General features: G+C 45.6%; 2 protein-coding genes across 2 annotated transcripts in view; both read left to right on the top strand.

Annotated features, from left to right (window-relative positions):
• Window positions 1-23,978, top strand: part of LOC146658272 (uncharacterized) — a 187,718-nt gene that overhangs the window by 137,959 nt on the left and 25,781 nt on the right. The gene's annotated exons all lie outside the window — the stretch shown is intronic.
• grin1b (glutamate receptor, ionotropic, N-methyl D-aspartate 1b) overlaps window positions 1-23,978 on the top strand; it is a 66,780-nt gene that overhangs the window by 18,208 nt on the left and 24,594 nt on the right. The window contains exons 5-13 of the mRNA XM_085426634.1: window positions 6,946-7,008; window positions 7,889-7,986; window positions 9,298-9,419; window positions 14,150-14,324; window positions 18,797-18,947; window positions 20,519-20,605; window positions 21,628-21,763; window positions 21,878-22,005; window positions 23,870-23,978. The exon at window positions 23,870-23,978 is cut by the window's right edge and continues 56 nt beyond it. Coding sequence (XP_085282760.1) covers window positions 6,946-7,008; window positions 7,889-7,986; window positions 9,298-9,419; window positions 14,150-14,324; window positions 18,797-18,947; window positions 20,519-20,605; window positions 21,628-21,763; window positions 21,878-22,005; window positions 23,870-23,978 — 1,069 coding nt within the window. The remainder of the gene's footprint in view (window positions 1-6,945; window positions 7,009-7,888; window positions 7,987-9,297; window positions 9,420-14,149; window positions 14,325-18,796; window positions 18,948-20,518; window positions 20,606-21,627; window positions 21,764-21,877; window positions 22,006-23,869) is intronic.

Genomic DNA, 23,978 nt, shown 5'->3' with positions numbered 1-23,978 from the left:
GTCCGTTCACGTCATCCTTTCAGTTGCTCCTCCGTCTGGTTTCTCATCGCCTCGGCTCTGACGGAGTCGGAGTCATGCAAACACATCTCAGCTGCTTCTGTGGCAGCTGTCGACCTGACTGACTGTCAAAGCGACTCTCTCTGTGCGACTGACATGCAGCAGAGCTTCGACACGAGGGAAACCGCAAGAGTTCAGGCCAACCAGCACGTAAACTGGTTTCCCTGTTTGATGAGCTTCTGCTGTAAACATCACGACACCACAGTTAAAGGATTCAGTAAACACGCATCGCCAAATTTAAAATACATGTGCAGGATTTAATAAGTACAGAAACTTCAATTCAAGTCAATTTTATTTACACAGCAGTCGCCTCAAGGCGCTTTATGTTGTAAGGCAGACCCTACGATAATAAAACAATGCTTGTAACCTCCTTAGCTTCCCTGTGGTGTGGACACCAGCGCTGAGAGGTGGTCCAGCTGCTCGTTCATGAGAAGGCCTCAGAATTAGGAGCATGGAGGTCAACGCGGGGTCACGGGAACATGGAGTCAGCTGCCACAGAGGAGCATCAGAAACTGTTCTCCACCAGGTGGAGGTGTGTCAGGTTAATAGAAGAACACAGAAAGTGATCCCATTTTTCCCAGTTAACGACGGCTAACCAGTTTGTTCAAGTCAGAGGAAAGAATCGGCAAAACGGACATCAGTAGGTTTTTTATTGTGAGGCTTCAACCTTAATCCAGCTCAGAAGTTATTAAGCTGTTTCAACATTTTTATATGCTTATGATGTAAAACGCCTGATTAGTGATGTCGAGCGAGGTCGACGCTGTTTTTAATGAGTCCTCAGGTGAGTGAGAGCACGAGTCTGCGTTTTGTTCACTGACAAAACCACTTTGTCTAATACAGTGGGGCAAAAAAGTATTTAGTCAGCCACCGATTGTGCAAGTTCCCCCACCTAAAATGATGACAGAGGTCAGTAATTTGCACCAGAGGTACACTTCAACTGTGAGAGACAGAATGTGAAAAAAAAATCCATGAATCCACATGGTAGGATTTGTAAAGAATTTATTCGTAAATTAGGGTGGAAAATAAGTATTTGGTCACCTCAAACAAGGAAAATCTCTGGCTCTCACAGACCTGTAACGTCTTCTGTAAGAAGCTTTTCTGTCCCCCACTCGTTACCTGTATGAATGGCACCTGTTTGAACTCATCATCTGTATAAAAGACACCTGTCCACAGCCTCAAACAGTCAGACTCCAAACTCCGCCATGGCCAAGACCAAAGAGCTTTCGAAGGACACCAGGAAAAGTATTGTAGACCTGCACCAGACTGGGAAGAGTGAATCTACAATAGGCAAGCAGCTTGGTGTGAAAAAATCAACTGTGGGAGCAATCATCAGAAAATGGAAGACATACAAGACCACTGATAATCTCCCTCGATCTGGGGCTCCACGCAAGATCTCATCCCGTGGGGTCAAAATGATCATGAGAACGGTGAGCAAAGATCCCAGAACCACACGGGGGGACCTGGTGAATGACCTGCAGAGAGCTGGGACCAAAGTAACAAAGGTCACCATCAGTAACACACTACAACGGCAGGGAATCAAATCCCGCAGTGCCAGACGTGTTCCGCTGCTGAAGCCAGTGCATGTCCAGGCCCGTCTGAAGTTTGCCAGAGAGCACATGGATGATACAGCAGAGGATTGGGAGAATGTCATGTGGTCAGATGAAACCAAAGTAGAACTTTTTGGTATAAACTCAACTCGTCGTGTTTGGAGGAAGAAGAATACTGAGTTGCATCCCAAGAACACCATACCTACTGTGAAGCATGGGGGTGGAAACATCATGCTATGGGGCTGTTTTTCTGCCAAGGGGACAGGACGACTGATCCGTGTTAAGGACAGAATGAATGGGGCCATGTATCGTGAGATTTTGAGCCAAAACCTCCTTCCATCAGTGAGAACTTTGAAGATGAAACGAGGCTGGGTCTTCCAACATGACAATGATCCAAAACACACCGCCCGGGCAACAAAGGAGTGGCTCCGTAAGAAGCATTTGAAAGTCCTGGAGTGGCCTAGCCAGTCTCCAGACCTCAACCCCATAGAAAATCTGTGGCGGGAGTTGAAAGTCCGTGTTGCTCGGCGACAGCCCCAAAACATCACTGCTCTCGAGAAGATCTGCATGGAGGAATGGGCCAAAATACCAGCTACTGTGTGTGCAAACCTGGTAAAGACCTATAGTAAACGTTTGACCTCTGTTATTGCCAACAAAGGTTATGTTACAAAGTATTGAGTTGTATTTTTGTTATTGACCAAATACTTATTTTCCACCCTGATTTACCAATAAATTCTTTACAAATCCTACCATGTGGATTCATGGACCTTTTTTCACATTCTGTCTCTCACAGTTGAAGTGTACCTCTGGTGCAAATTACTGACCTCTGTCATCATTTTAGGTGGGGGAACTTGCACAATCGGTGGCTGACTAAATACTTTTTTGCCCCACTGTATTAGACAAAGTGGTTTTGCGGGCGGGTAGAGAGAGTCAGTAAACCATCCTTCTGCTGGTTGCGATGAATCGTCCCGCTGTGGTGCTGTGATGTTTACAGCAACTCGAAAGCAGCAAATGAAGATGGAGGCAGGAAGTAAGAAGCAGTAAAAGAAAAGGAGGATTTGTTTGTTAATGACAAAGCAGCAACGGCTCTGGGTCGGCATGTTTATATTTCTCAAAGCGTGAACACTTCATATTTTTCTACGGTTCAAAATAAGAAATGCAGAAAGAGACAGAAGAAATCCCCCAGAGTGCAGATGAGACTTTAGAAAAGTTTCAATGTGACTTTGTGTCTCTCAGTTTGAGTCAAACACCTTCATGAATATTGGAGGAGAGACTTTTTTAAGTGGGAGATGCATGAATATTACAGCACATTAGCTAAAGTCGGTGAACCGAGCGGCGGCGGCTGTCATGTGTTGTTCCTGCTTTAAATATCCGGCTTTAACAAAGCATGTAATACCCACCAGCACCAACAACCTGCTGTACGCCACACACATTTCAAAATAAAAGCCTGTAGCCAAGCACTTTAATTTGAAGTATATACATTCTTCCTACGTTGCACCAGATTACTTCTAATTAGGCGATTTGGTAAACATTAAGCTGCAGCCAAACTTACACATGTTTCCATGTGAGATACTGACAGACGACATAATACGATAAAAAAGAAAATAATCAACGAGCTCACATTAAACCCAGCACTGCTGTCGGAGGGAAGAGACGATGGATCGTATTTGGTTCAGGACGTCAAGTTTTCTCTTCTTATCATTGTTGATGAAAGTAGGTGAACATGAAGAATCCAAGAAAAAACTGTTTAAACAGCCTGTTTGACCTGATTGGTTAATGACACGCAGGCTTTCAATGGAAACCAGGAAGAATCGCTTCCCTAACCTACAGATCCCGGACATGTGACCAAGAGGGAGTGACACACTCGCACACACACACACTCGCACACACTCGCACACACTCGCACGCGCACACACACACCATCCAACAAATCAGTGCGTTGTCATTGATCATGTTGTGTCTGATAGTGTTTGATGGTGAAGCCAGTGAACAGCAGTGATCTCCGACACGTCCTCGGTCAGAGGGAACTCGAACCGACAGGTGGACACCAGCTGTGGCTCACAGCACGCTGACAGCCCACACTCACTATCCTGTTGTTAAAAGTGATGACGTGTGAACAAACTACTCTGCGTTTATTAAGGCTGTTGTGTTTTTAACATATCTTGTTCTATTTAATCTCAACAAGCCCCTAAAAACAGTCAGTGATCACTGTGTCGCTAGCGATCACGTAGCACATCATTATATAGCAGCTAGCCCAACTTCAGTAACTCTACAAACGTCACTGATGTTTAGTTTCCTGTCTTCATTTATGTTGAAGTGACAGCAGAGCTGTACGTTTGAATTCTCTGAAATCTCTCAGAACATGCTATATCATGTTTCGGTGGAAGCTAGCGAGCTAACTTCCTGCTAACTTCTAACTGAATTGAATAAATCCTGTTTTCATGGATGCCTGTATGTTAAACTTAATTGTTACACCTGGTAAAGCAGCAACGCTGATCGTTTTATTAAAGATGAAGGAATTTAGACAGTTTTTAACTCAGTGATGCTGCAGTGTTCGTTTGACTTTGGGACCTGAAGCAGAGTTTGGACCTGGAAACAGCTGATGGCATCAGACTAAAAGACCGGATAGGCTTAAAGTGAAAATGTGATTCACACATATCTGTTTATAGCTGAGTGCTGATATTATTCAAATATGTTAGTTTGTGCAGAAATATTTATTACATTTCATTTCTTTATTAATTTCACACATGGTTCAACAGTGTTTCGTTTCCTACATACAGAACCTCCTTCCCATTAATATGACACAGCACCCGTGGGTGAAAAGGAGCAGCAAGAAGAATAAACTCTTGTTAGCGCCTGCCCCCTATCTGCAATCCAATTATTCTTACAAGAAGGCGCCAACAACCCCTAAAAAACCCTCTAACATGTATTTTTATGTAACAATGCAAAACTAAACAACAAATCAGTATAATCACAATATGCAGCATTAAATGGCAATGAAATGTTTTCCTTCCACATTTAGCCCAAATTACTTTCATGTTCTTCATATTGATTTATCCTGTTAAGTATGTAACACTTTTAAAACGGTGCATCTTGAGATTATCTTCAAGAGATTCTTAGACCTTTAACTGTCGGACACATTTGCCTTTGTGTGGTTTTAGCAAACTGATGCTTAAAGTCAAACTTCCTTCTACTGTCCCCACTTCCTGAACACAATACAAACAAACTTTGTAACTTAAGAGGTAATGTGTTATTTCTTGCCTTGCACATGAATAATAATGTCTGTAATTTCACTAAGTCTTCAAATTTCAACAATTTCGATTTTATAAACAGATTATTTGTTTGTTCTCTATATTTAACATTATGAACCATTCGTACCACTTTCTTCTGTAACAAGTATAGAGCATTTATTTTAGTCGCATATGAATTCCCCCACACCTCAGCACAATAACTGAGATAGGGGGAAATTAGTGCGAAATATAAAATACGCATTGCCTTATCTAGTATATCTCTGACATTACCCAGAAATATTTTTAACCATCTTTTTTCTAACATGTTCAATATGAGATTTCCATTTTAATTTATCGTCCAATACTACCCCCAAAAACACAAACAGTAGCAGAAACACGCTGGCCGTTATGGGGAGGAGTCTAAATGTCGTGTTTCTGATATCTTTTGGCTGCCTACAACATGTTTGTCCCAGAGCAGCCACCGTAGCTTGGATTATGCACTGGATTAGAAGGATTAGAAACAGAACTCAGCTGACTGCTACTGACGTCTAGTGGTGAGGTTTTCCACACTGTACTTTTAATCTTGGAAAAGATTTTCCGTACGTGGGATCTGATCCTCTGTCTTATCTTTGGAGCGCCTTTACTCTGTGACATTGAAACTTTCGTTGCTTTGTATTTTGGAGGTTGGGTTGTATCTTGCAGTTGTGGGTCTGAAGCTGTGATTCTCCGTGCAGCGGACTGGGCTCAGGTGTAAAACAGTAACAAACCTGGACGTGTCATTAGGTGTGTGCAGGTCGGTTGAAGCGCTCTCAGAGCGAGGCCGTGCTGTTCGGGGACTTTGCGCACGGATGTAAATTTAATGAGATTAACATTTGGAGCGGATCGAGTCGAGGACTAATGGGACGCGCCGCCGCCACAGCGGATTAACATCACAGGAAGTTTGCAGAGAGGGAAGTCTGAGTGTGGATAAAATGAGACCGAGCTGGGTTTGTGGTGAGGTTCAGGCTTAGCTCTTCATCCTGAGGAGCCGAAGCGACGAGTGCTTGATCACGGCTGAGCTGTGAAGTTCGACAGGCTTCTGAGTCAAAGCGTCTCTTTGTTCTCTAAAAATAAAGCGTCTGCGTTCACGCCTGCAGGCAGGCTTCAGGAGCGATTTTACACATCAGACTAAATATAGCGAGCCGGTCACGGCTCCGCAACAGCCGTTATAATTAGCACCTGTTCTTTAATCACAGCTCAAAATCACAGCCTTCATGCATGAGCCTCCGCTGTCTATGTTCTACTGAAAGCACTAACGATGATGTCATTACTGATATCAGGGAGGAAGCGTCTACGGGTCATTCTAGGACTGCAGGACAGTTTAACGTACAGGAACAGACGCTTTATTACATCCCGATCTTTGTTCAGAAAAAACAACATGAAACATGATGAAACGGAGAAAGTCATCGCTTAATTAAAAGTACACAGCAGCGGGGTTCAGGAAATGAGAATTGGACTCATTTTCAAACCTCTGTATGTCTGAAATCATGCAGTGCAGGCATTCTGCTCCTCAGCAGGCTTCCAGAAACTGGCCAATCAGGAACAAATGTGCTTTTTAGGAGCAGGGGGTTTGAAGAGGTTAAGGGGAAACAGCTGATTAATACGTGTTTATACCTTTAGATAAAACCAGAAGGTTATAGTTTATCTCAGGGTGACTGGTTTCCTCTTCATTCAGGGAGTTTTGGGCGATAATGGCCATCCTACGGTTGATATCCTGACATCACTGCTTAGAAAACAAATCACTCCATTTCATTTTGTTAAAACTTACACCTTCAGCACAGCAGTGCTTAGAAACCTCATCCAGATGTTACTGGTTAACACGTGCCGCTGTTGTCCACACACCAGGGGGCGCTGCACGCTGAGGTTATTATTAAAAAGAAGAAAAGTCCGAACTGGACGCAGGTCGACAGACCGCTGGGCAGACTGCGATGTGTTTGCGTCCGACTCCTGCAGAAGAAATCAATCATTTATTGGATGCTTTGCTACCCCCCCCCCCCCCCCCTCCCATTTTTCTGACTGTCTATAATCTTCTTCTGTGTCTGCATATTTTCTCTGTGCACATTACCCATCAGACTAAAAACAGGAACTATGAAAACCTCGACCAACAGAACTTTGACTTCAGGAGAACACCCAAGGTATAAACTTGCATGGTCAAATGATGCACGCCGCCCAACCAATCTCTGAGCTCGCCCAGTAGTAGCCAAACACCAGTCAGCCCCGCCCGCCCAGAATCCAACCCGGCTCCAGAGATAGACTCTTATCCTGGTGGCACGTCTTTTCTCCACCATCTCTTTTCTTTCTTTTGATTTTTCATGATTCCTGCACATCGGGAATGGGTTTACACTCGCAGGAGAGACGCCCTTCCTCTTCCTCCCCCCTCCTCATCCCCCTCCCCCTCCCCGAGTTTTTCCTTGTGAAGGGTTGCATGTGGCCAGGCTGACGCGTGGCTCTGTCTGCAGATTATCGAGGAACACCGCACACCAGGATCCTCTCACTCCTCTTTTCTTTTTCTTTTTGGAAATGAATCACTTCTCCTCCCCGCCTCCCCTCCTCTTCCTCCCCTCCTCCCCCCCCTCCACTTGAATCTTTTTTTTTTTTTTTTTTAGTTTGCAGTTGCATCAGTGCGCTCTAACATGCACGTTCCCGATTGGTTGGTTGGTTGGAGTCTTGAAAGCGCCTCAGCTTGCATGTGCCACCACACCACGCACAACTTTTTGCCCCTCCTTCTTTGTATTCCAGCTTCGACTTTGAGTTTTCTTTAGTTCAGCAGATCTTGAACACTTTTTGTCTCCATTTTTTGCTCCCGTCCCTCCTCCCCTCCTCCTCCTCCGGTGGTAGCGTGGGTGAGAGGAAGCATGGTCAAGGTTGGGGTTGTGGGTGGTTGGGGAGGGGTTGTGGATGTGGAGCTAACGATGGCTGTCCTGCGATGTGTTCTGTGGTGTTTTGTTCTGCCGTGTTTCTCACTGTCCCTCGGTGTTACCGTCCGTCCACTGTGTCCATCTGGTGGTCCTCCAGGCTGAGAAGGTGCTGCTGTTCAGCCAGGACACCAACATTACCGCCCTGCTGCTGGAGGCGAAAGACCTGGAGGCCCGAGTCATCATCCTCTCTGCCAGGTTTGTGTGGTTTCCATGATGGTTTCTGATTGGATGATGTTGTGGTTTCCACAGTTAGGCTGTATCAGGGTTAGGACACTGGTCACAGTTTAAGTTGTTCTTGCCATGACTTTGCAGGAACTTTGTGACTAAGCCATCAGCAAGTGTTGGACTGAATCTGTGTATCCCCAACAGGTAAAAGTAGCACCTGCAAATGTTGTGTAAAAAGATCCATGTAAACGCGAGTAGGACGTACAAGGTCTAAAGATTAGCCCTTAGTCTGATACAACGACAATCAGCCTCTATCGTCTGATGAAAGTCAGACTCTTCTGCACAAAACACCAGCAGCGATTCCAAAACTGAACAAGGCCAAAGTCTGAAGGCCACGGCCCGAGCTTCAGCTCATCGTGAGGTGCTAAGATAAGATAAGATTAGATAAGATAACTCTTTATTGTCATTGCACAGTCATACATAGTACAGTAGTACAATGAAATTGGAAAACTGTCCTACGTCGGCACTACATATAACACAACACGACACGATACGACACATCACAACGCAACACAAACAACACAACACAGTATATTAACTTAGTAATAAAAAAAGAAGAAGAAGTGTCAGGTCAGCTGTTTGCATTGATCAGGGCTGTTGTCCTGTTGTAAAAACTGTCCTTGAGTCTGGTTGTTTGGGACCTCAGCAGCCTGAACCTCCTGCCAGACGGCAGCAGCTTAAACACCCGGTGTCCTGGGTAGTTGTTGGTTATGGACCTGACGTTGGAGAGGAAAATACTCAGAGGCGGTAGCTTAAATGGCTGTTTCTTTAGCCGTGCTAGTGGGCCCGCCCTGCAGCCACGCTTTTGCCTCCTTTGTTTAATAATAATAATAATAATAATAATAATACATTTTATTTAAAAATAGCGCCTTTCAAAGCACCCAAGGACACTGTACAACAGATAAAAACACAAAAACTGGAAAACGTTTACGTTTCCTCTTTGTCTTGCCGCTGGGAAGAACCAACCACGGAGACCCTGGAGCTCTTATTATGTCCTCGGGAATGCTGTGAAAGTGGTGGTCAGTCGATGTACTGAGCTGCAGTGTTTCTGGTGCTGTGGTGCAGAAAAACTGACTGCACTGAGGTGAAATCAGCCAAACCTTCATCAGGTCTTTAAAGAGACGTTTGGAGCTCGAACAGAAGAAGTCAGACTGTGCGTCCACAGGCGTGTTTGATATGTTGCTTTCCAGAGTGTTGCCAGGTGATTGATGACTGGTTCTTTGGTCTGTTTGTGTCAGCCACAGGTGAGTGCTTACCTGCTGTGTGTTTGTGTGTTTGCAGTGAAGACGAAGCTGCGCTCGTGTACAAAGCCGCCCGGCAGCTCAACATGACCGGCTCCGGTTACGTCTGGCTGGTTGGAGAGCGGGAGATGACCGGCAAAGCTCTGAGTGAAGCTCCAGACGGTACGTCCGTCTCTCACCTGCTCTTCCTCCTTTCTTCCTCTCTGTCTGTCTGCAGCTCTTCTTCCATCCAACTGACAGCAAAGCTCGAACAGAAGGAAAATTCACAAGAAAGCAGTCACCTGTCACCTGCAGAGAGGAAATAGATCAAACTGCTCTTTCTTTGTTCCTGTCATCATCAGTCGGACATATTTAACCAAATACCAAATGCTGCTTCAGTTCACGAAAAATCAGACCTCTGACAGTTAAACACGGTCCAACTTCTCAATAAAAGTTCACTACACCCACTACACCATCATATAGGATCAGGATCAGATCACATCATCAGTTAACAACTAGATCCTTCCATCCATTTTCTTCTGCTTGTCTGGGATCACGGGGCAAGGTGTTCTTGGGCCAGCCCAGAGATGGAGTCTCTCCAGTGGGCCTCCTCCCCGTGGGTAATGCCCATGTGAACGGAGGCATCCTTGTTAGATACCCGAACCACCTCAGCTGCCTCCTTTCAATGTGGAGGAACATTGGCTCTACTCTGAGCCCCCCTCGAACGATGGCACGCCTCACCCTGTCTGTAAGGGGGAGGCCTGCCATTCGAGCTCATTCGACAATCGACAGTTTTGCTTTTACAGCCAACTCATGAACAAGACCCGAGGTGCTTGGGGCAGTAACTCGCCTCTCACTCCACCCTTTTCCAGCTGAGGACAATGGCCTCAGACTTGGAGGCAATGATTCTCATTCCCACAGTTTGACACTCGGCTGTGAATCCACCACCTGATGACCCAACAGAACCACATCATCTGTAAAAAGCAGAGACGAGATTCTGAGACCTCCAAAGTAAAATCTTTCAGCCACTTGGTTACGCAATTCAATTTTAAATTCAAGTAAATTTTATTCATACAGCGATAGACCCTACAATAATACATACCGAGAAACAACACCTCGAAATTCGAAAGACCTCTAAAAACCAAACACCCCATACTCCTGAAGCGCTGTTCCCACAGGACACTCTAAGGGACGTGTCCTTCTCCAGGTCCAAGTGTCTAATCGATTGACGCTTCCATAATCAACATATCATCATCAACATCAGCAGCATCCCGGTCCTCTTCATCGTCCATAAAGGCTGTCCCGAGGTCCTGCAGTGGGGACGCTCACATCGTCGACGGCTGCTCTGATGTTGGGCAGCGGTTGCGAGGGTGTTGGGCTGCTGAAAGATGAAACCAAACAGAGAGGTTCTACGTAGCTTTAAGAGCTCGGCCGGGTTTGAGTTCAGAGACAGGAAACATCTCCTCAGAAAGCAGCCAGAACGACAGGCACTGCCTGAGACTCGGTTGGAGATGTTCGGAGACAGAAGAGGCTCGGGGAACTTTGACAGCGTCCCGTTAGAGGAGCGTTAGAGCGCTTTGAGGCTTGTGTCCTCTAACGTCACGTCCTCTAGTGTAAAAGTGTCGGTCCACAGAGCGGTGCAGGCAGGTCGGGAGTCAGCGAGCTCTCAGCGTCATCATTCGATCCGATGTTAAAACGGTTGGATGGAAGCACAGCTCTCTCTCTCTGTGTCTGGCACTGTTTCTAGTAGGTCTCAGATGAAGGAAGCTACTCTTCATCAGTCTGTTAGCTTCTCAGTGTCCTGGTGTGTTTTCTCTCTCTCTGGTTTCTTCGGAGTGCCGGTTGAATGTTTAAACATGGCGAGCGTGGAGGCGTGTTTAAAGGTTCTTAACCGCTCCCTCCTCTCCGGGCTCATTGTAACTGTGTGGCTTTAAATGTGTCTAACATCTTTTTGTTTGTTTCATTTCTATAGTGTGTGTCGTCCGCCCGCCCGCCCGTCTGCCCATTCTCACAGTAACAATAACATGCTGCTAAACAGGGGTGGGAGGGGCGGGCTTAATGATTCAGGTGTGTGTGTGTGGGGGGGGGGTAATAAACTGCTAATGTTGCTGCGGTAACCGTGACGTGTGTCCAATCAAACACTGGTAAGATGCCGCCCTTGCTTCCTGTTACCTGCTTGATGCTTTGCCCTTTGCAAGTGGCCAATAGAGGCCACGCCCATGGCAACGTGGAGCCAGGGGCGGGGTTTATTCAGCTAATTACTCAGTCAGCCAGTTCACACGTTTATCTTCGTACTTCAAAAGTATGCGGACGCCCTTTTAACGCACAGAATGGATGTAAAAGAGCAGGAACTCATCGGGAAGAGGTCAGGCGATTGCAGGTTTTATTGCACACAATAGAAAAGATGAAGCTATTCACTGTCATAGCACAGAGGTCAACAGGTCAACTTGACATGAATTTAACATTTCAATGATTATATTAATGAAAATCTGATAAATGAATAAATCAGAGTTGCTGAATGTTGGAAAGAAAAAGCCGAGGATACGTTCTCCTGTCTCTGCTGCTCGTTTCGTTCATTTATTTGAATTAGCATTTGTCATTATTAGTCGGCTAAGTTAAAGTAAATAAAATGAAGCTGTTAGATCCATTGTGTGGTATTATCAGTATAATCAGGGAATGAAAATCTGACAGCTCGAACTAGACGATGAAGTGAAAGGAACAAGCAGATGAAGGCCAGCAGACAGGTGCTCGTGTTCTAATATTGCTCTGAGTTCACCTAATGAACATTAAATAAGTGCACATGTTGGAGTTTTGTCCCTGACATGATGCTGTAGTTAACGTGGCGTCCTGGTCCTGGTCGTGGCGTTCCCCTCTGGCTGCTGGGTAATCGGCTCCCCGCTCTGTTGCCATGGCTTTTTGTTTCTACAGACATCCTCACCGGCCGGCCCCTGCACTCTTAAGAGACGATGCGTGGCTTTTCTGGACATCGCGTCCTCCGAGTCGCTGATGTGTCAGAAAAACGATCCATCCTTGCCTTGAAAGTGCAGCGAAACCGCACTCTGAAACGATCCACAGTGGGTTTGTCTCTGCTGCACGAGGGTGGGGGTTTCTTTTCTGGGTGGACCGTTTCAGCTCAGCAGAGATGCTAGATCGTTTCTGCTTTCCACCAGAAACAGTCAGAGGTCATATCTCTGAAACAAACAGCTTGAAGCTTTTTAGCCTTAATGAGAAAACTAAATGTTGCAGCAGCCTGACTTCCTCTTAGTAGAAAATCTCAGATCTGCAATATTTTCCTTTCATGTTATTACTTGAGGAGGAGATTTTCCTGAAACAATATCGTATAATTTGTGTGACAGAAGCATGAGTGGAAATGCTCGAGCTGTAAAACAGTGTTAGTGGTTTTAGCCCCAAACAGCAGCCGTGTCCATGTTAGCGTACAGGCTCAGTCACGGATCAAACTTGGCCGCTGCAGCGAGCCTGGGCTAGATAAAACACAAATCAGCTGCATGTAACAGCGAGGTAGATTATAACCTTCATCCTAAACTCTTCTGTGGGTGGGGCCTACACAGGATTGGGCAGAATAATGTGATCAGCTGTAACTCAAATCTCAGCGCACCCGTAATACCAGCGAGAGCATCTGCAGGCCTGCTTTATATCAGATGGTACAGGTGTTTGCATTATTGTGTCCACCCTCCTGAAACGATCCCCTGAAAAGAAACGTGTGGAGCAGCACTGCGACGTTCTGGATTTTGTTGGTGTTTTTCTTCACGGGCTCCTGTTGCACTATGAGGGAAATGTTTGTGCAGCTGCATCGGTCTGCAGGCAGCGGCGGCACAGGCACGCTTCCCCTTTAGCTTTGTTTATGGAAGAGAGGCGGACGTGTCGGGCTTCCTAATTGTGTTGCTGCCGTCAGTGCTCGTTATCATTAGAAACAGCTTCATCGGCTCAGCTCCAGCTCTGCTTTTATGTTGCACTAGAGCAGCCGCTGGCCCTCAGGTCATCATCTATCTGCAATAAGTTGTCTGTTTAAGGCTCGTGTGCTAAAAAACGTTCTCTTTTTTTGATTGGCCAGCTTCAGGAAGTCTACCAAGGTCCCTCAAGTATGCATCGTACTTAGAGGACGTGTTTATAATAAGTGAGAATATATACAGACCTGAAGCAGAGTAGTCTCAGGAATAACACAGATTATGTTCTCACACATTTGGCTCATTATTTGAAACTTGTTTCACATGAAAAGTTGAAATTATGATGTATTAGCTTTCCTGCCAAATGTTTTGAAATTTCAGCTAATTGTTAGCATAGCATTTCAAAAAAATAACAGTTTGTTAATGTTAGCGTAATGTAAGTTCCCAACAATATTAGTTAGCAATTCCATTTTAGCCAAAGGTTTTTAGTAAGGCATTATAAAAAAAGTTTAGTAACTAACTTGATGGTTAGCTATAGTTCATTTGCGAGATGCTAACACTGTCCGTTAGCTTTTACTTATGGTTCATTTGTGAGATGCTAACACTGTTCGTTAGCTATTACCAGTAGATTTTGGGGGATGCTAGCACTGTTAGCCACCCGTTTTGGCCCAGCTTGGAGACAGATGCAGACACTTTACGCAGCATGACGAGTTTGCGCTGAAGGAAAACACCACACACTCTTCATGACGTCTCAGTGAGGCTTTTCTGCTGAGACAAACGCTGTGATTGTCAGAGTGAACTCCCAGCATGCAGTTTGGTCGTGATGAACACTGACCTGACGCCTGAAGCCCCGAGTGTGTGTTTGAATTACACTGATGCACTGTGTAATTACATCAGCTGAATGAAAGTGTGTGCGAGTGTTTAATTAACATGTGTGTGTGAATGAGGGCAGCTTTGAGTCTGCAGCCTGTTTAACTTCCTGCTGTGTGTGCGTGTGTGTGGGCACAGGCCTGCTGGGCCTCCAGCTGATTAACGGTAAGAACGAGTCGGCGCACATCGCGGACGCCGTGGCCGTGGTGGCGCAGTCTCTGCAGGAGCTGTTTGAGAAGGAGAACATCACTGAACCTCCACGGGGCTGCGTGGGAAACACCAACATCTGGAGGACCGGGCCACTCTTTAAACGGTTAGTACCACCCACGGCTGCAGGTCAAAGATTCTGTGGTTGGTCATTAGGAGGCATGGTGCACTACACTTAGGAGATGTGCTTGTTTTTCTCGTGGGTCTCTCGCTGCCGTTCCTCCACCTTGTTTGATGCAAATGCTACGTGACGCTGTGCGTGTCCCACTTTAGCCCGTTTAGGTTGGATTATCTCAGAGCGGACTGCTGAACACAAAAGTGAGAATAAGAGGGAGGCGCTGATCTGATCTGGATTCATCTTCAAGTCTGACATAACTGGGATAATAAGTGTCTCCTCCTCTCTGTGTGACCCAATCAGTCGCTCTGAATCAGGATTGTTTATGTTGCAGCTGATGTGACCTGGTGTCGCCTCAACTTAACATACAGAGGTGGGTCGAGTATCCAAAAATTGTACTCAAGTAAGAGTAGCATTACTTTAAAATATTATTACTCAAGTAAAAGTGAAAAGTAGTCGTCAAAAAAGTTACTCGAGTAAGAGTAAAAAAAGTACTTGGTGAAAAGACTACTCAAGTAGCGAGTAACTGTTTGAAATGTCAGATTTATTTTATAAATAAATGCTATCAGACAAACAAAAATAAATAAATATACAAATCTTAGTATTTTCAACAGGAATATATGTAAAAACATCAAAATAAGGCACAATGATTCTAATTTCCAGGTTTCAGTTTTTCACAACATAAAGCTTTTTTCACCAATACCTGCAGTAAATAATATAAATATATAAACAGTGCAAACAATTTCCACTGACTAGATATGCTGTGAACTTTATATTCATTGTTGCTCCAAATGGCACAGCAGCCTCAGAGACAACAGAACGAGGCATCTTCAACATATGTTCATACAAGCCAGCTCAGTTTACCATAAGTTGTATGGGTGTGCATCTGTTTCTGCATATTCAGCAAAAATGTGCCCTTTCTTCACTCAGTGAGGTGATGGTTCAGCTTCAGCAGCAGTTTGCTCTCAAGGTTCTTTCTGTGAAGCTGTGACTGTTCAGCAGTGAACAGGAGTCCTGCGTGACTGAGAAGTCCTTCACAAGCTCCAGATGCAGGAAGAGCTGTATTGACTTTGATCGACAGCTTCTTGATGTGAGGAACGCCATGCAACAGATCCACACCTCTGATCTCTGGTCATTATAGTGCTGTATACACTGCCAAGCTGCAGATGTTTGGCAAGAAGATTCAATCACACTGGAGATGTTTTTACTAACTCTAGTAGAAAAACAAAATCCTGTCATTCATGTCCCGCACAAACAGTTTGCAATAAATTCCAGATTAAGTTTAAAATAAGAATGCGTGTAAGGCTGAGCAGTGCTCGCCAACAGATCCTCCTGTTTGGCTGTTACTCTGGGGAAAGACGAGAAAGACGGTGATGGAAGCGTGACTGGAGCTGCGATGTAGCCTATATAATATTTATATTGTACGAACGTGATAATTCTGTATATTGTAATAACGTGATAGTATATTATTAGAACAATATACTTTTCTATTTTTCTTTTGCCTGGGTGGCAGCTTTTCAATGTGACCTCACAAAATTATCCCGACTACAACAACCATGAAAAGAGTTGGATGGACTTTGCTGCTCAATCACAGCTGTCTGGTCAATGTTTTTCATTAGTAATTTAGCAAAGTTGATGGTGTGTGTGTGTGTGTGTGTTTGTAAGACAGAGAGGGAGAGCGAGGGACAGATTTTGTATGATAAGCTTCATGTTATGGACGCACAGTTTGATCACTCAGGTCGCATCAGAGCATCAGGCCGTATAGTGTGAGACCTGCATCGTGACCTATGAACTTCTAACCTCTGCGATTTAATTGTACAGTTTGAGCAGGAGCTGAATAACGTGACTGAAAAAAATCGCAGTGTCTGCCCATCTTAATGCAGACTGTTTAAATTAAACAAGCTGCTGTTTCACATAATAAACCCTGTCAGCCGCAGTGTTGCTTCTGTTTTAACAGTTAAAGCAGTAGAGACGAGCTGTTTACATGTGCGTGAAACTCTAGCGCCAGGCTAGCTGTTAGCTTATAGCTCGCGCTAGCTAACCAGCGAGCAGTTAACAGGACAGCTGAAGCTGCACAAAACACACAAACTTGTCTCTCTACAATGTAGCGCCGAAAACATGACTCGCAGCTCGAGCTCGACACATAAGACTGACATCCAGCTAACCACAGCTAAAAGATATTTAGAGAAAACTTACCGTTTCCTCAGGTTACACAGCTGAGTTGTTTCACGCTGAAAAGTTGTTGTTTTGGCTCTCACTGAAGACACCGACACTGAAGACAGAGCTGTTCATTTGTGCTGCTTTTAAGCGAAACATTCTTTGTATGTGAGGAAAATGCTGTTCATCCTCTTCAGCTCTAGCGTAGACTCTGCCATGTTTTCATGTTTCTTCTTTCCGTGTGTCCGCTACGTTGAAACGCTTGGGCCGCTCTGCCCGCCACGGTTTCAAACTGGTCATGTGACTGCATGGCCACATCTGATTGGTAAAAAAGTTACCGGAAACTCCACTGGCGGCATGTTATCTAATGTGTTAAACCAGCGGTCCCAAATCCCCGGGCCTCGGATCGGTACCGGGCCGTGAGAGTTGAGGCTCAGGTGTGAAATGTATAGTTTTCAAAGTTTTTATCGGTTTTCAGCGTTAGTTAACGATAAAAACGATAACACGGTTTTCCTGGGTCTTTTCACGTGTGTTATGTGATAGGTTTGTAGCTTGAACCTATTCGCTGGAACGTTGAAGACAATATAATCACACAGCAAGCAAGACACAAGTAGGCAAAGTTCTTCATGTTTCTCGTGCACGGGAGAGAACCGGACAAACGCCGTTCCTTCGCTTGACCCCAGTTGCTCTCGTTCGTTCTCCCGTAACACTGTTGTTTTATTGAGGCTACATGAATATGCATAGGTTCATTAACATATGATGTCTACATACAAACAAAGAGTACCGTGTGTGTGTGTGTGTGTGTGTGTTACTGCTGATCAAAGGGTCATATAACATGAAAGCACAAAAGCAAACATCCTTGGTCAGGAAGAGGGTAGCCTCCCCCTCACCCTAGATGGTTCACCCTAGATAACACGGTGAGGAAGTCCAGCATTTAAAGCACTTAGACTAGAACAGACGTAGCTACGTTAATCCTACCATAAAACAATAAGACAAGGTACGACCTCTCTCGTGCTCCCAGAGTGCTCTCTAATGATGATGATGCATCCTCACTGGATGCATCACCACCTGGTATGGCAACAGCACCGCCTACAACTGCAAAGCTCTCCAGCGAGTAGTGCGGTGCTCTGAACGGATAATTGGAGGTGAGCTTCCCTCCCTCCAAGACATCTACAGGAAGCGGTGCCTGAGGAAAGCGGGGAGGATCATCAAGGACTCCAGTCACCCCAGCCATAAACTGTTCAGACTGCTTCCATCAGGAAGGAGGTTCTGCAGCATCCGGTCCTGTACCAGCAGACTGAGAGACAGCTTCTTCCATCAGGCCATCAGACTGCTGAACACGCCATAGACACCTCAGCTTCACTACTGGAACTTCAACATTATGCACTCCACACTGTATATAAATGCCACTTGTTTTGCACATATTCAACTCTGTATATTTTATATATTTTATTATTATTATTATTATTATTATTATTTTTTTTTTTTTACTATTTAATTTGTAAAAATGTGTATATACACACACACACACACACACACGTAGGAAAATATTTAGTATACACATCCAGAAATGCATACACTATTATATATTGTACATATATTTATTAGTTTCAGGTTGGCCATTCTTGTATTTTGCTCGTTTGTGTTGTTGTGTTTGCACATCTCTGTTGCTTGTGGGGCTCGCACACAAGAATTTCACTCGCATGTGCTGTGCCAGTGTGCCTGCACATGTGATGTGACAATAAAAGTGATTTGATTTGATTTGATTTAATGCACACAAAGTTTGCAGACTATCACTACACAATTGATTATACACCTCTAAGCATATATGGTTAAATATTTCTAAGCATAAATGACAATCAACAATACAAAACCTAACATTATGAATAAATTTTCTTTTTTCGGTACCGGTACTAGTTTTATTTAGTTGTATTTATCCACGACACCTTAAAGGCCGGTCCATGAAAATATTGTTGGGCATAAACCGGTCCGTGGCGCAAAAAAGGTTGGAGACCGCTGTGTTAAACTAATTATTTTTTTAAAAGTAACGAGTCGAATTTTGCAAATGTAGCAGAGTAAAAGTACCGTTTCTTCTTCATAAATGTACTCAAGTAAAAGTAAAAAGTATCGTGCAAAAAGGTACTTTAAAAGTACTTTTTTTCAAAAACTTACTCAAGTAAATGTAACTCGTTACTACCCACCTCTGCTTACATACCTGATTTGTTTATGCATCAACACGATGATGTCACCACCAAACGTGAAAATAAAGGAGCTCTGATTCTTCTGTGCACTGATTGGCTCCGCAGGGTGCTGATGTCATCAAAGTACCCCGACGGCCTGACAGGACGTATCGAGTTTAACGACGACGGCGACCGGCGCTTCGCCACCTACAGCATCCTGAACTACCAGCAGAAACCAGGTCGCCTCGTCCAGGTTGGAGTCTTTAACGGAACACAGGTAGAGTACACCTGCTACACCTGCTGCACCAGCTGCTACACCTGTCTTTACAGCTGCTAACACATCTGCTGCACCTGTGTATACACCGTCAGTGTCACTGACGTCATACGTCACAGCAGCTCTCATTACCATCCAGTCAAACTTCCCCTTTGCTCTTGCTGCTCTCCTGTCACAATCACCCCTGACACTCGTCTCCACCTACTCCACCCTGCCTCCACTCTCTTCTTTACCTGTCTGTGAAGGGTTGACCACTACCTCTGCTCCCTATATGTCCACCTGTCCACCTGTCTCCCTCACCCTCACACCTCCACCCATCAAGCCTCTCACTGCAGATCACAGTGTCATCTGCAAACATCATAGTCCACAGAGACTCCTCCTGCCAAGCTCATCCATCAGCCTCTGTCCCCATACACCACCCTCACCGACGTCTCTTTGTCCCCATACACCAACCTCACCGACGTCTCTCTGTCCCCATACACCACCCTCACCGACGTCTCTCTGTCCCCATACACCACCCTCACCGACGTCTCTTTGTCCCCATACACCAACCTCACCGATGTCTCTCTGTCCCCATACACCACCCTCACCGACGTCTCTCTGTCCCCATACACCACCCTCACCGACGTCTCTCTGTCCCCATACACCACCCTCACCGACGTCTCTCTGTCCCCATACACCAACCTCACCGATGTCTCTCTGTCCCCATACACCACCCTCACCGACGTCTCTCTGTCCCCATACACCACCCTCACCGACGTCTCTCTGTCCCCATACACCACCCTCACTGACGTCTCTCTGTCCCCATACACCACCCTCACCGACGTCTCTCTGTCCCCATACACCACCCTCACCGACGTCTCTTTGTCCCCATACACCACCCTCACCGACGTCTCTTTGTCCCCATACACCACCCTCACCGACGTCTCTCTGTCCCCATACACCACCCTCACCGACGTCTCTTTGTCCCCATACACCACCCTCACCGACGTCTCTTTGTCCCCATACACCACCCTCACCGATGTCTCTCTGTCCCCATACACCACCCTCACCGACGTCTCTTTGTCCCCATACACCACCCTCACCGACGTCTCTTTGTCCCCATACACCACCCTCACCGATGTCTCTCTGTCCCCATACACCACCCTCACCGACGTCTCTCTGTCCCCATACACCACCCTCACCGACGTCTCTCAGTGAGGGTGGTGATACTCAAAATATCACACAAATAAACAGTGTTTAGTTCCAAATAAAGATCCAAGGAGGAGGAATAAGCCTGTGACAGTATAAATCTCGCATGAATCAGTGAGTGCTGCAGCTACAGTCGCTGCAGTAGTTCACTATTGATTAAATGAGATGAATGTTTAGTTCGGTGACAGGTACGACGCCAGTCAGAGCCGAGCTGCTGAGAGAAACATGGTGTAGCGAGCGAGCATCCAGGCCTCCTGCCTCTTTAAATATGAATGCATAGATGCAGTATTGATGCTGTCATTTAGTCAGCCTGTCACAGTGAGACCTGCGTGCAACAACATCACAACCTGAGTGCTCACCGTGTGTTTCTGTGTGCCCTTCAGGTTGTGATGAACCCTCAGAGGAAAATCATTTGGCCTGGAGGAGAGACGGAGAAGCCAGTCGGATACCAGATGTCGACCAGACTGAAGGTAAAACCGCAGCTCGACGCGTCTGTTCGGTTCATCGTCTCAGAAATGTGATGCCGCTCCCTTTGCAACTTTTTATGTTGGACGTTTTTGAAGACATGAGCTCTGCAGATAATGATGAGTTGTGGTTTGTTGTTGTGTTCTTCATGAATCAGGTCAGATGTTAAGCCAAGCCACAGCATGAAAAATGCCTTTTTAATCTGTTACATTTCATTTTCTGTCCTGTGAATGTTTACATTTTCTATTGATGTAAAATGTGGAGTAGGCCAAGGCTCTGTATTTGGTCCTCTGTATTTCCATTGTATATATACATGTGGGCTGTATGACTAACAACCTACACGGATATTTCAGGGTTGTATTTAAGTTTGGAGTTTGAAAAGGTTATCTAAAGACCTGGGCACACATTGAGATGTGCCTCAGTTAACATATCACTTCCTATGCCAATAAAACTTCAAACAACCTGTCAGTCAGATTTCAAACTGCACCACTGTTATGGAGCATGATCACAGCTACGTCGTCAAACATTTATTTCTTGTAGGCGCTTAGAAAATGAGGGTATTCCTGTTCCATCAGAAAAAATATTTGGTTTCTAAATAACATATTTAGAAAACAAATATTATTGATAGAAATTTAAAATAAATCACTCCTCTTATAGAAACGTATTACAAATAAAGTCTGGGTTTAACCAAAGATTTCAAAAGAAACTATGGCAAGTTTTCAGGAAACACTAGAATTAAACACAGAATAGTATCAGAGGAAGCACAAGTTGCAGGGCACAGTTAAACCTTTTATAGATGTGTTTTTGCAACATGACTAAGACCTGTCGAATGTCTACATTCAAATATGTAAAACTGAATGAGCTTTGTGGACCTTTAAGCCGTCACAACTGAGGTTTGTACAAACGATGAACTACGGCTTGGATGGGTGGGCTGTAATAACATTTATGCCACGATGACGAGCGTCAGCGTCTCCCAGATCGTTTGGATCAGTCCACGTCTCTGAGTGTTCGCTGTTTGTGTGCTCAGATCGTGACGATTCATCAGGAGCCATTTGTTTACGTGAAGCCAACGAAAAGCGACGGGACGTGTAAAGAGGAGTACACCGTCAATGGAGTCCTGATCAAGAAGGTGATCTGTACTGGACCCAACGGGACCATACCAGGTACGCTAACACGCCATCCTCCCAGACCCGATTTGTCCCGTTTTCTGTGCGTGTGTTTGTGCACCGTATATATAAAGTTGAATGACTGAAATGAGGCTGTGTTTATGTGTCCAGGTCAGCCCATCGTCCCGCAGTGTTGCTATGGTTTCTGCATCGACCTGCTCATCAAGCTGGCCATGAGTATGAACTTCACCTATGAGGTTCACCTGGTGGCTGATGGGAAGTTTGGCACGCAGGAGCGAGTAAGTGTCACATGACTCTGTTCGCTGTCACTGCAGCAGGTCCGACTGCTGTTCTGGTTTTGGAGATGACGAACGTCCTCCTGTTTGGACGTGTTGTCCTTCTGCTTTACATGAAAGACTGTATATCAAAGATGGACAACTTAATTGTTTAGTGTTTCCGTCTTTTTGGAGCTCGATGTGACGATGACGGGGGGTCTGACAGAGAGACTGAGCACACTGCACATTCATAGACTCAGTGTGTAGCCCCGCCCTCGATGCTTCCTCCTCCTTCCTCACTCTGATGACATCATCTCCAAATTGAACATTCAGACCTGAGAGCAGCGACTTCGGCTCACTGAGCTCAGATCAGCCGAGCAGGAAGCTCCTTGTCTCACAGACTTGTATTCATAACCAGAAGAGGCGCCCCCTGCTGGCCACCTCCAGGATATAAAAACACATTAAAAATAACATTTTAAACAAAAAGGCTACATCCATCTTTTACATACAGTCTGTGAGTGTACCTGTACACCTGTTTGAATATTTGTGTGTGTCACATCAGCCTGAATAACTTCCAGGGGAAAGTTCAGCTCTCTGCTGTAATCAGAGTATCCTGATCCTGTAATCCTGTGAGGGATGACGGTCAGGCTCTTTGCAGCTGACTGTGCTCCGTCCCTCAGGTGGATCTGAGGCGTGGAGCTCAGGTGAGCAGACTGACGATGATGAAGGCGATGAAGGACGTGTGATCTGTGCCAGCACGTTTGCAGGTCGGAGGTTACATTAGATACTGAAACACATTAAAACAAATTTCCATCCAGCTGCAGGCTGATGTTCGCAGGAGCGACGTCACGCACCAAAACAGCTTAGTTACAAACAGCTGTTCTGTTTACGTGGCAACAGTAACATGGCTGCTGAGGTGAGCTGTCCCAGCAGGCTGTGATTTAGCAGGTGTAGGTGATGGTCAGCTGACAGCATAAGCTCCACCCTCTCATCCAAATATGGTCCCTTCTGGAAACTAAAAAACAACATGGCGACAGCGGAGGCTCTGGCCATCTTTCATATACAGTCTGTGGAGTAGTAGTGGCGCGTTGAGGAGAATTTCTGTGTGTGGATGTTGTTCTTGGCTCTGATTGGCTGTGTCATCAGTGAGCTGGAGTAATGTGATTACAGTTCATTCTCAAAAGTAAACGGACGGTCTCTGCTTACGTGTGGTTATCTGTGGCCTGATGATGTCATCGCCATCTCGCTCTCTCTGACCTGCTTACCGATTCATCCCCATCGGCAGCTCGTCACCCAGGCTTGTTGCCATGGCGACCACCGCTCCGTCCCTGACTCCGACCTTGCCGGAGACGAGAGACATTTATTCATCTCTCTCTCTGCTGCTCGCTCTCCTTCATCGCCTCCTCTGTGCTCTGGATCCCCCCCTTCCTCCCCCCCTCCTCTTCCTCCTCTCTCGTCTCTTCACAGATTATTCACGCCTGAAATCTGCTTTATGTTCCACGTATACCCAGCTCCTGAAGGATGATGTTTCCTGTTTAGTCGATCACATGAAAGCATCTTGTTCTCCTTCATGTTTTATTCAATCTGAGCTCAGCCTTTAAAAATGCAGCCGCTTCAGACAAATCTGATCCTCCTTTATTATTTAAAGCCAGAAACTTCAAACCTGCCAATCAGGGATTCGCTGTGCTCCTCCCAGCGGATTGGCTCATCAGTAATCAATAATGTGATCAGGCTGGAGCTGCTGAGCACACCTCACAGTGTTTGTTGCAGCTGATGTGGGTTTGCAGATATTTAACCCTTTAACCTGCTGCAGTGAGGTCATGAATGAACGATGTAAAAGGAACTCAAACCTTCATTAACAGAGCTCCGCCCTCCCTCCCTCCCGCAGGTGAACAACAGCAACAAGAAGGAGTGGAACGGGATGATGGGGGAGCTGCTGGGAGGCCTTGCCGACATGATCGTCGCCCCGCTCACCATCAACAACGAGCGCGCTCAGT

This window comes from Rhamphochromis longiceps, linkage group LG12 (genome assembly GCF_057381845.1).
Source record: "Rhamphochromis longiceps isolate RC_006_pf linkage group LG12, R_longiceps_female_GT1.1, whole genome shotgun sequence".
NCBI lineage: Eukaryota > Metazoa > Chordata > Actinopteri > Cichliformes > Cichlidae > Rhamphochromis > Rhamphochromis longiceps.
The sequence above is the reverse complement of the archived record's forward strand: the minus strand, read 5'-3'. Positions and strand labels throughout refer to the sequence as shown.